The 10,520-nt window shown below is 56.3% G+C and overlaps 3 protein-coding genes across 5 annotated transcripts in view; 2 read left to right on the top strand and 1 right to left on the bottom strand.

The window, feature by feature from the left end:
* The window catches only part of IL27 (interleukin 27), a 3,093-nt gene extending 1,917 nt beyond the window's left edge, over positions 1–1,176 (top strand). Inside the window, exon 4 of the mRNA XM_015559515.1 lies at positions 639–1,176. Coding sequence (XP_015415001.1) covers positions 639–890 — 252 coding nt within the window. The 3' untranslated portion in view covers positions 891–1,176. The remainder of the gene's footprint in view (positions 1–638) is intronic.
* Positions 1,049–7,257, bottom strand: APOBR (apolipoprotein B receptor). 3 transcript variants are annotated; one of them, XM_015559513.1, is made up of 4 exons: positions 6,867–7,257; positions 2,366–5,083; positions 2,017–2,282; positions 1,049–1,924 (listed from the first exon to the last, which is right to left on the bottom strand). In XM_015559513.1, the coding sequence occupies exons 1-4, from the start codon at positions 7,014–7,016 to the stop codon at positions 1,855–1,857; spliced, it is 3,204 nt and encodes a 1,067-aa protein (XP_015414999.1). In that variant the 5' UTR covers positions 7,017–7,257; the 3' UTR covers positions 1,049–1,854. The 3 variants fall into 3 exon arrangements, with proteins under 3 accessions (XP_015414999.1, XP_015415000.1, XP_006756926.1); XM_015559514.1 differs by having other exon boundaries at positions 6,992–7,257; XM_006756863.2 differs by lacking the exon at positions 6,867–7,257 and adding an exon at positions 5,416–6,260.
* Positions 7,258–7,367: 110 nt separating this feature from the next.
* The window catches only part of CLN3 (ceroid-lipofuscinosis, neuronal 3), a 12,648-nt gene continuing 9,495 nt past the window's right edge, over positions 7,368–10,520 (top strand). The window contains exons 1-4 of the mRNA XM_006756864.2: positions 7,368–7,448; positions 7,620–7,750; positions 7,900–7,996; positions 9,570–9,666. Of these exons, the coding sequence (XP_006756927.2) occupies positions 7,702–7,750; positions 7,900–7,996; positions 9,570–9,666 (243 nt within the window). The 5' untranslated portion in view covers positions 7,368–7,448; positions 7,620–7,701. The remainder of the gene's footprint in view (positions 7,449–7,619; positions 7,751–7,899; positions 7,997–9,569; positions 9,667–10,520) is intronic.

Genomic DNA, 10,520 nt, shown 5'->3' with positions numbered 1-10,520 from the left:
TGAACATGTCACAGGGAAATAAGAATGTTACCTTTATTAAAAGGAGAATCGAAAATGCAAGCAGCAGAAAGACAAGCTGTATCACCTTTCTGCCCATTTCTGATCCTAAGATGACCCTTAAGAGAGGAATTTCCAGAACCCCAGTGCCTAGAGCAGTGATGGCGAACCTTTTGAGCTCGGCGTGTCAGCATTTTGAAAAACCCTAACTTAACTCTGGTGCCGTGTCACATATAGAAATTTTTTGATATTTGAAACCATAGTAAAACAAAGACTTATGTTTTTGATATTTATTTTATATATTTAAATGCCGTTTAACAAAGAAAAATCAACCAAAAAAATGAGTTCACGTGTCACCTCTGAGTGTCATAGGTTCGCCATCACTGGCCTAGAGCAATCCTGGATGAGTGAGCCAGCTTCCTCCGCAAGCACCAGCTTGCTCTGTGACTTCCATTTTCTTGAAACAAAAAAACAAAACCAGGCAGGGTTCACGAGGTGATGACATAATGGAAGAGCTGAAGTAGGGAAATCACGGCTTTATGATTTCTGACGTCATGTGGCACCACTAGGCACATAAAGGAACAAGGATTCGCTCAGCATCTCAGCTGGACCACTTTCTGACCATGAGCCTCTCCTCACAGGTGCTGGCTGCAGGATTCAACCTCCCCGAGGAGGAGAACGAGGAGGGGAAGGGGCTGCCCCCAGGGGCCCTGGATGGCCCCTCACAGACGTCAGCCCGGATGTCCTGGCCCCAGCTCCTCTATGCCTACCAGTTGCTGCACTCCTTGGAACTGGTCTTGTCGCGGGCCGTGCGGGACTTGCTGCTGCTCTCCCAAGCTAAGAACCCAGACCAGGCCTTGGGGTGCCCAACACTGGCTGGCTCCCAGCCCTGATGGAGTGGTTTCTCAGCCCCTTCCCTCGCCGGTTAGGATTTCACAACGAGTCTGGGCCAACAGGACAGCCACCAGCTCCCTGCCTTAGACAAGGCAGGACTCTACTGCCCGCCCTCCCCAGACCCTCCCCAATAACTTAAGGCCCCTCCAGTCCTAGCTGGATATTTATTTCATGGATATTTATTTATTGTTCAGGGAAATGATGGGATATTTATTGTTTCGGGACCTGCTGGCTGTCCTCGGCTAGGCCGCCATTCTGGGTGCCTAATAAAGCACTCTCACCCTCTCTCTGCCTCGGCTTCTTTTCAGAGAAGGGGTGTCTGATACCCAAAGGGGGCGCAGAATGGGCTCTGCTGCCTCTGGCCACCCTGGATCCCTCTCTGCTCCTACACGTTGGGGTTCCTGGCCCACCTTTCTCCACTCTGGCTTGCTCAGTTGGTGGTTGCCACAGTAACTAGCAGAGTTCTGAGGCTGAGCTCCTTAAGGTGGCTGGTCCACTTACATCAAACCTTTGATTGTAAATGGAGCTCCATAGGCCCTCCTCACCCCTTTCCTCCGGCTGCCTTCACCCCAGAGGTTTGCCTTCCTCCCACAACTCTCCGCGGCTTGGGGAGGGGCTTGGAAAAGGGGGGCAAGCGGAGAGGGGAGGCTGTGGGAGACTGTCCCTGTCCCCTCTAGGCCTCCAGACAGCTGCCCAGACCGGTTGGGGAGGTAGTCAGGACAGGCTGTGAGCAGTGGTCCCCGTGGGGCAGGCGGTCCATCAGCTGCATTGGAGAGTCAGATTCCTTAAGTTCATGATTCTCAGAGATGGCTGGTTCTGTCTGCTTCGTGGATGGAACAGCAAGAAACTGAGGCCCAGCGGGTGGACAGGGTGCATCCAAGTGGCCGAAGGAGGCAGGCTGAGCAGGGTTCAGCCGAGCCCTCCGCCTCTCACTCAGGGCCTGGCTCCCGGGTCTCGGTGCCATCACTGGGGCTTTGGCTGGCCCAGCCTGGCCTGCAGTTCCTGCATCATGCCGGGGTGTGCAAAGCCAAACCTGGAAATGGAAGACAGGCTGGGAGCTGGTCTCCAGTGTCCAGAGCCTCCTGCCCAGCCCAGCCCAGCCCAGTCACTTCACCCAGCGCTTACCCGTGTCCCAGGGGCTTTCTCCTAGCTGGCACTGGGGTCCCTTCAGACCTAGGGAGGCTTGGCTCTGGGGGTTCCTCTGGGTGGAGAAGTCTCTGCTCAGGGGCTGACAGCTCTTCCTCGGGTGGGGGGCTGGCAGGCTCCTGCTGCTGCTCAGGGGCGGGGATGCGCCGGAAAGAGGGCCTGGAGCGACGCTGTGAGGCGCTGCGGGAGAGGAGCACACGGCTCCGCGGGACAGAGACGTCCAGGCGAGACACAGGGAGGAGGGCCTGCGGGGAGGGAGCACTGAGTGGTAGGGGCTGGCTTCAGGATTTTGGTCTGTTTGGCCCCGGACCCTTCCCGGAGCCCTTACCTCACTCCAGCTGCCCTGAGCATCCCCTCGGGCAGCCTCTTCACGTGGTCCAGGCTCCTGGGTTGCTGGCTGGTCCTCCTGGCCCTGGGCGTCCTCCAGGTCTTCTGCCTCAAGCTCCCTGGCCTCTGGCCTCTGGTGTCCACTCACCTCCACGTCCTCCATTCCACAGGGCGTGTGTGCCTCTGCCTCAGGGCCGTGGTCCCCACGCTGCCCCTCGCTGCCTCGTCCCTGCTGCCTTGCCTCCTGTGCCCCAGCCTCTTTCTCTAACAGCATCTGCCCTTCTGGGAACCCCTCGGCCTCCACGACGACCATGGTCCCCTCTGCCCTCACCGCCTGGGAGCCCGAGGTAAAGCCACCCATCCCACAGCTTCCGTCTGCCACTGCCAATTCCCCAGCCTCCCCCCCTGGCTCACCCTCCCCAGCCTCAAAAGCCTCCACTTGGCCCCCTCTGCCAGGAACCTCCTCTTCTGCGGAGCCCTCCCGGCCAAATGCCTGCCCGCCTCTGCTCTCTCCCTCTGCAGCCTCCGTCACCTCTGCACCTCTGCCAGCTTCCTCTCTCCCTTCTGAGTCCCAGCCTCTTCCAAATGCCCCATCCCACGCTTCCCCCGTCTCTCTTTCAGGCCCTTCCCCAGTCCCAGCAGCCCTCTCATCTGAAGCTGCCTTATGCTCCACAATCCCGGCAGCCGAGGAACTGGCCCGTGTGACCTCGCTGTCCTGGGAGCTCGACACTGCCTCCTCCAGCCTCCCGCCTCCCCTGGGTGTTCTCTCTGCCTCCCAGGGCACTGCGGCCCCCACCTCCTCATCCTCAGTTTCTCTGGCATCTGACTCACCCAGGGACCAGCCTGTCCCTAACTCTGCCCCGTGCCTTCCATCCAGCTCCGGGCTCTCTGCTCCACGCCCTGCTTCCTTTGCTTCCTCCCACTCTCCGCCTGCCCCCAGGACCTGTGGCAGTGCGGGCTCTTGGCCTCCCGCGGCCTCCCCCTCCTCTTCCATACCTACTTTCTCCTCCTGGGTACTCCCTCTCTCCACGTCCCTTTTCCCCCGGTTTTCCCAGACTTCGGCCTCAGGCCTCACATACCCCGTGTGCCGGGGACTGCCCTCCAGGCTCCTTTCTGCCTCCCCTTCGCTCTGGGCTGGAATGCTCCAGCGCTCTTCCTCCACCTGCTGCTCTTCCCCGGGGCGTTCCACGGGGGTCTGCAGGCCGCCTATCTGCTCAACGTCCCACACTTCAGTGACCTTGTGCTCTGGGCCACCACCCTCTACCCCAAATTCTTCTCGACCCATGTGAGCTCCCGCCGCACTCCTCTTCTCCCCGGACTCCTTTTCCGCTGTGGCCTTTGGGGTTGCCGCAAAGTCAGCATCGCCTTCGGCCTTGTTTGCCACTTGGTCCTGGGAGAGCTCAGCCTCTACGGCCCAGCAACTCTGTTTCTCCTCCTTGGCCCCCTGTGCCTGCACCACTTCCTCCGGACTGGCTTGAGTGGCCCTGATCTCTGTGTCTTGCCTTGCCTCGGCCTCTTTCCCATCCTGATCTGCCTGACCCTCAACGCCCTCCCCTGCCTCCCACTCTGACCCCTGGCGCTCCGCGGCCTCCTTCCCTGCTGTCTGGACCTCAGCCGCTTCTCCCATTCCTTCCGTTCCCAGGGCCGGAGTCTGTTTCAGGCACAGGCTCACCTCAGCCTCTCTATGTCCACCCACCTCCTCCTCCTGGGCTCCCCTGGAGGCCTCTCCTAGGGCCCAGACTCTCCCAGCACCCTCTAGGCTCCTATCTCCTGGGACTGCCCCATTTTCTGTCTCCCTGACTCCTGGGAAGTCAGCTGCCTCTGTGCCTGAGGTTGTCCCAGCCTCCTCCCCACCTGAGACTGTCCAGGCCTCCTCCCCACCTGAGACTGTCCAGGCCTCCTCCCCACCTGAGGTTGTCCTGAACTCCTCTCCACCCAAGGTTGCCCCATCCTCAGATGCTGCCCCTGGGTCCTGAGTCCCTGGTGCCTCTGTGCTTTGGCCATCCCTCTCCACGGCCACCACCTCTCCTTCCCTCCCGGCCTCTTTGGCCCCAGCTCCCTGGGCCTCCCTGACTGCCTGTTCTGCCTCCCTGCCATTCCCTGCTGCCCTCTGGCCATGGGCACCAGCCTTTCCCTCAGGTTCCCTGCGCCAGGTCCACTCTGACTCCACCCCTCTGGCCCCCCCTGGCTCTCTGGCCCTGACCTCTTCCTCCTCCTCCTCCTCCTCCTCCTCCTCCTCCTGTTCCCAGGTTCTCGGTGTCTCTTCTCTGTTCACTTCCTGCTCATTGCACTCCTGACTCTCCTGGGCTGGGCTGCTCCCATCTCCGCCAGCCTCAGACCCTGCGTCAGACTTCTTTCTGGCCTCCAAGAGGGCACTTGGCTCCTGGCACCTGGAAGCCTTGACTGCCTCCCGCGCCCCAGTGTCCTGCCTATTTCCTTGAGATCCATGGGAGCTGCCTTCTCCCCAACTCCAGGTCTGTTCTGTAGCTGAGCTTCCCTCCTGGTGTCTTCTAGCCTCTCCAGGCCCTCTCAGTCCTCTGTCCCCCTTGCTTTGGCTGCCTCCCACAACCTCCAGGGCCTCCTGGGCTTCCTCCTCTACACTTCTTCCTGGCCTCCCTGTAGCCACCTCCCCCAGTTCCTGAGCTGCGCACGCCTCTCCCCTCTCTACAGTAGGGACCTCATCCCCCAAAAGGTAGGAGACAAAGGTACTTAAAGAATCCTAGAAGAATGGGGAGAGGGGGAGACAAAGGCATTAAGGGAAGGCCCAGCTCTCTCCTGCGGGCCCTGGGACAGAGGAACTCAGAATAGGAGGAGGGGTTCTGGGTTCTGGGAGGAGGACAACAGGATCTGCAGAAGGAATAGCAAAGGGCCTAGACTCGGGTATGTGGATAGGTTTGTGGAGGGGGGAGGATTGAAATCCAGAAAAGATTGCTTTAGAGGCTGCCTTATCCTAGGGAAGGAATCTCAAGTCTGAGAGACCCAAAGGGAGGAGGGAAGGTAAGGTCCCGGGGAGCAGGGTGAAAGTCCCTGGCATCTCTTTGCCCCTCTCACCAGTGTCCCCCTCAAGGCCTGGTGCAGCCCTGGGAGATGCAGCCGGAGGAAATCCATCCTGTCTGTGTCTGTGTGTCCAGAAAGCTGACAATGACCGTCCCCACCCACCAAGACAAGCCAGTCTTACCCAGGACCCAAGCACTTCCTCTTCCCCTGTTCCCCCCTGACGTATCCTTACCCCAGGCCCTACCCACCTCCGGCAATGCCCACGGCAGCTTCCAGCCCAGGCTGGAAAATGGGTGTGCACCCCACAAGGAACTCAGGTGCATATTTTGAGCTAAAGGGCAAAGGCAGAAGCCAGAAAGGGAAAAAATGGGAGCAGGAGACCTCAGAATTGGGGATGGGGGAGGGTGCATGTGGCAACTGCAGCTCAAGTGACTCAGGTCTTGTATTCACACCTCAGCCATTTCCGCCTCCCCACAAGCCACAGACACTTTGAGAGGAAGCTGGGGTTTGTGGTTCCTGTTTCGCTTGGGGACAAGGAGTGGGAGTAGGTAGGGGGCTGGTAAGAGCTATGGCTTCTCATTTCAGGGTCATTAATGCTTCCCCAAGGGGAAGAAGGGGCTGGATTGGCGGCTTCAATGCTGTTCCTAATCTGCCGAGTCATGCTTGTGAAACAAAACTTAGCTAGGTTTTGAATTGTGGTTATTTGTGTCTGCCTCCCACCCTCCTGTCAGTTCCTTGAGGGCAGAGGCCAGGTATGACACATTGATGAGTTTCTAGAGCCCTGCATGGGTGTAGAACCCCACTTTTCATTGGTTGAGTGACCTGGGAAGACCAAAGGGAAAGGATCACATTTCTAACAGCAGCCTGGCGGCCTGCTTGTGAGAAAGAGCGGAAGGCGGGGGACGGAGGGGGGGCACAGGGATTGGAAGCCCGTAGGAGATATCAGCGGGGGAAGGAGGTAATGGAGAAATCACAGAATGCTGCTTGACCACACAGAGCAGTGGTTCTCAACCTTCCTAATGCCGCGACCCTTTAATACAGTTCCTCATGTTGTGGTGACAATTTCATTGTTACAAATTGAACATAATTAAGGCATAGTGCTTAATCACAAAAACAATATGTAATTATATGTGTTGTCCGATGGTCTTAGGCAACCCCTATGAAAGGGTCGTTCGGCCCCCAAGGGGATCGCGACCCACAGGTTGAGAACCGCTGACCTAGAGGAAGGTGAGAGAATCCCTCCTTATTTGGGACTATGTGAAGTGGCATTGATCTCCACCTCTTCCTCTAATCCGCCTCTGGAGCCCCACTTCCTAAATTCCTACTTAGATAAAGGGCATGAGATCACAGAATCAGAACCTTGGGCCTTAGAATCGGCTGGTCCGGCCCCCTGGGAGCAGGCAGGAATCCCCAGGAGCCTGCTTAGCCGGCTGCTTTCCTAAGGTCACCTTCACATCTAACTTTGTATGATCATCAGTAACTTTCCTTTTTTGTTGTTTCCTCACCTGTAAAAGCGGGGGTTGGACTCCTGTGATATTCTTTGGTTCTAGAATGATTTGGTAAAGGGACCTCTTTACGCCTTGGATACTGCCCATAAATACTTCATGACGTCCTCTTAGGCGGGTGTTACCATTACATTCCGTTTCTAAAGCCATGTCAGGACAACAGAAAGGAATAAGAACGGCCTGCAGCAGTCCGTCTTTGTTCCCGGCCAGAAACGGTCGCGGCTGAAATGAGTCGCAGGGCGGCCATATTTGTTTCTGGCAGGTGAGGGCCGCGGGCGCTGAAGCTGCGCGCAGCCATGATGAGTGTTGGCACAAGACCCGTGGCGGCCGCGGGCGCCGTTCATCTAACGTCAGGGCTCTTCGTGCTGATCCTGCCCACTGCAGTTTTAAACCAGCGGTTCCAGGGTTCTCCTGGCCTCTCTCGGCCCACACCCCGCAGCTGGCGAGGCCTACAGCGAAGCTAGAGAGGAAACCCGGAAGTGGTGAGGACCTCCGAGCACGTGATGGGGGAACCCGCCGGCGCCGTCACGTGACCCGCCGACCTGCTGCTCCGTGGTGCGGAATGTTCAGCTGCTCTTAAAGGTACAGGCTGCAGGGACCACCCCCCCCTCCGCTTTAGAGGGGCGGGGGCGAGTCCGACGGTGGGGCGTGGGAGGCCGCGAGATGGATCCCCGGCTTCGCGTAGTGGATTTCGGGGTGCGCAGCAGAGAAGCGCAGGTGGGACCAGCAGTGGGGCGTTGACCCTTCTCACAGGGCACAGACCCTCCCCGTCCCATCGGAGCGGACTCCAAACGTGCGCTGACTTTGGACCCCTGGGGACCCTGAACTTGATGCCATGGGAGGCAGCGCGGCGGGCTCGCGGCGACGCCTTTCAGACTCCGAGGGTGAGTACTGCGGCCCCCGCGCTGGAGCGACTGCCTCTGGCCGGGACCCCCCTGACAGCTCCGGAGCGGAGCAGGCGCCACCCGGAGGACACCGTGGGGTCACCATACCCCTGAGAGGGTGGGGGTCATGCCTTCTCTCGCCCTCGCAGGACAGCGCGCGGCCCAGGAACCTCGGGAACCTCGGGAACCTCGGCCCCCGCCGCCGGACCGGCAGGGCGCCCATTGGAAGAACGCGATGGGCTTCTGGTGAGTGGCCCAAGAGCTCAACAGAGTGAAAAGGGGCTGGAAGAGGGAGGCCACCGGAGGAGAGAGGGGAGGAGAGAGTTGGAAAAGGGAGCTGAATCCACAAATATTTACTGAGCCACTTGGTTTGCCTGAGGCAATGTGTAAATTTCCCAAATTTAACTCATTTACTTACCACCTTAACATTTTGGCCAGATCCTCATACCACCTGTGGGATTACTTACTTGTTTTTATTCCAACCAATTAAGCCTTTAAATTCATAAATATACGTTTTGGGGGTTTTCTTTTCATCCTTATCTGGGGATATTTTTCCCATTGATTTCTGGAGTTAGAAGGGAGGGAGAAAAGAGAGAGAGGAAAGCATCGGGGTGAGAGAGACACAGGGATTGGTTGCCTCCCGCACTCACCCACCCTTCCCTCTGCTGGTCGACATCTAACCACTGATCCAGCCGACCAGGGCAATATACGTATTTTTTTAAAGAAAACTTTAAACCACTACTCTATGGAAAGCCAATATTTTCCTAATGCACACTTAAATAAGTGCATCGCTACTTTTTAAATATATGGTTTATTGATTTTTGGAGAGAGAGGAAGGGAGAGGGGGAGAGAGAGAGAGAAACATCATTGATCGGCTGCCTCCTGCATGCCCCCTACTGGGGATTGAGCCCGCAACCCGGACATGAGCCCTGACCAGGAATCAAACCTGTGACCTCTTGTTTCATGGGTCAACACTCAACCACTAAGCCACAAGGGCTGGGCACTTTTTATAAGAGCATCCATCTGCCTCCTAAAATTACTTTAAATGCTGAAAAATCCTGGCACCACCTAAACATCGAGGACTTGGGTGGCAGATTGGGTTAGAAGTGACTTCCCATGAAACTCTAGTCACATAGCCCCTCTGAGTCTGTTTCTCAGCAGTGAAATGGGAAGAGCAATAGTCCCCCTTCATGGGCTTGTGAAAAGGACGCATGAAATCTCTGGCGCTGGGCCCAGTTCCATTCCCATCACTGAGTGCTGCTCTGGGGGATGAATGTATGCAAACAAGATCCTTCATGGATCATAAGGGACTTTGGTATTATCTTGTTTTGACCCTTCCGGAACTGCTCCAGGTGGAAGAGAAATTTGTGTCGCCGCTTGACACATGAGTAGACCAAGGCCACTCAAGTAGGAAGCAGCAGACTTGGGGCCTGAACATAGCCCTTGGTTTCAAGCCCCAGGAGCTTTTTACTGACCCACAGCGCATCCGAGACAGAGGCTCGGTGGATGAGAAATGCCCCAGGAACTGGGGGGAGCTCAGAGGAACGGTCATCAAGGATGACTCTCTCCTCTTCCTGGGAGAAGTCTGGGAGACTAGATGTGAACCCAACTCTGTGATCCCAAAGCCCATATTTCCAACCCTAACACTGAATGGAGACGAGGTCTGGTGATAGAGAAAAAAGTGGGAGCTTGATTGAAGGAAAGGGGAGGATTGGTGCTAGGATTGCAGTTAGATTGTGGGCCTGAAAGGAGGTTAAGATCTGTTCTAATATGTCCATTATATCTCAGTAAATGCGGGGGAAATCTGTCCTCACTCCAGGCTCTTGGGCCTTTGCAACAACTTCTCTTACGTGGTGATGCTCAGTGCTGCTCATGACATCCTCAGCCACAAGAGGGCATCTGGAAACCAAAGCCATGTAAGTGACCCTCTCCACCTTCCCCTCTGTGGGAAGAGACGAGGGACTCACCTGGGCAGAAGCGCCCTTGAAACACTCATAGAAGGGTAGCCAAGGGGTGGGGCAAGGGGTTAAAGTTCCCAGTCTCCCAGATCTCAGAGCAGGAAGGGTCTTTAAGAGTCAGCTGGTGCCAGGAGTACACACTCAGGTGTTGGCGGGGTAGGACCAGGGTCTCTGGCAGATTCTTAACCCTCACACTGTTAACATTTGGGCTGGATAATTCTTTTTTTATTTTCCTCTCTTTCTTTTTTTTTACCCCCCTACCTCCCGCCCCCCAACCCTCCCCGGCCTTCCCGCTGCAGTTTGACAATCTGTTTTGGATAATTCTTTGTTGTGGGCCTGTCCTGTGCATTGTTGGATCTTTAGCAGCATCCCTGGCCTCTTTGCCAGGTGCCAATAGCACCCTCTGCCCTCCAGTTGTGACAATCAGGAATGTCTCCAGACATTGTCAGATGTTCCTGTGGGAGCTAATCACCTCTGTTAAGAACCTCTTGTCTGTGAGGATCTCGAGGTCACATGCCAAAGGGGAGCAGCTGCCACCTTGCAAGTCCAACAAGGAATTTGGTTCAAGATTAGATTTTCTGGAAACCCACATTTTTATTTTTTTTGTTGTTTTGTTTTTAATTAAATCTTTATTGTTCAGATTATTACATTAGTTACTCTTTTTTCCCACCATAACTCCCCTCCACCCAGTTCCCACCCCACCCTCCGCCCTCACTCCTCACCCACTGTCCTCATCCATAGGTGCACGATTATTGTCCAATCTCTTCCCTCACCGCACACGCCTTTCCTCCTCCCCAAGAATATTTTTTGGT

Source organism: Myotis davidii, unplaced genomic scaffold (assembly GCF_000327345.1).
Source record: "Myotis davidii unplaced genomic scaffold, ASM32734v1 scaffold934, whole genome shotgun sequence".
Lineage (NCBI taxonomy): Eukaryota > Metazoa > Chordata > Mammalia > Chiroptera > Vespertilionidae > Myotis > Myotis davidii.
The sequence above is the reverse complement of the archived record's forward strand: the minus strand, read 5'-3'. Positions and strand labels throughout refer to the sequence as shown.

What these genes read in the sequence shown, in the direction of transcription:
- APOBR (XM_015559513.1), bottom strand. Translation starts at nt 7,016, where the DNA reads ATGGCTTTAGAAACGGAATGTAATGGTAACACCCGCCTAAGAGGACGT. An exon ending in TCCAACCCCCGCTTTTACAG is followed by an intron (nt 5,084 to 6,866) that starts GTGAGGAAACAA and finishes CCATTCTTCTAG; the next exon opens with GATTCTTTAAGTACCTTTGT. An exon ending in AGAAAGCCCCTGGGACACGG is followed by an intron (nt 1,925 to 2,016) that starts GTAAGCGCTGGG and finishes TTCCATTTCCAG; the next exon opens with GTTTGGCTTTGCACACCCCG.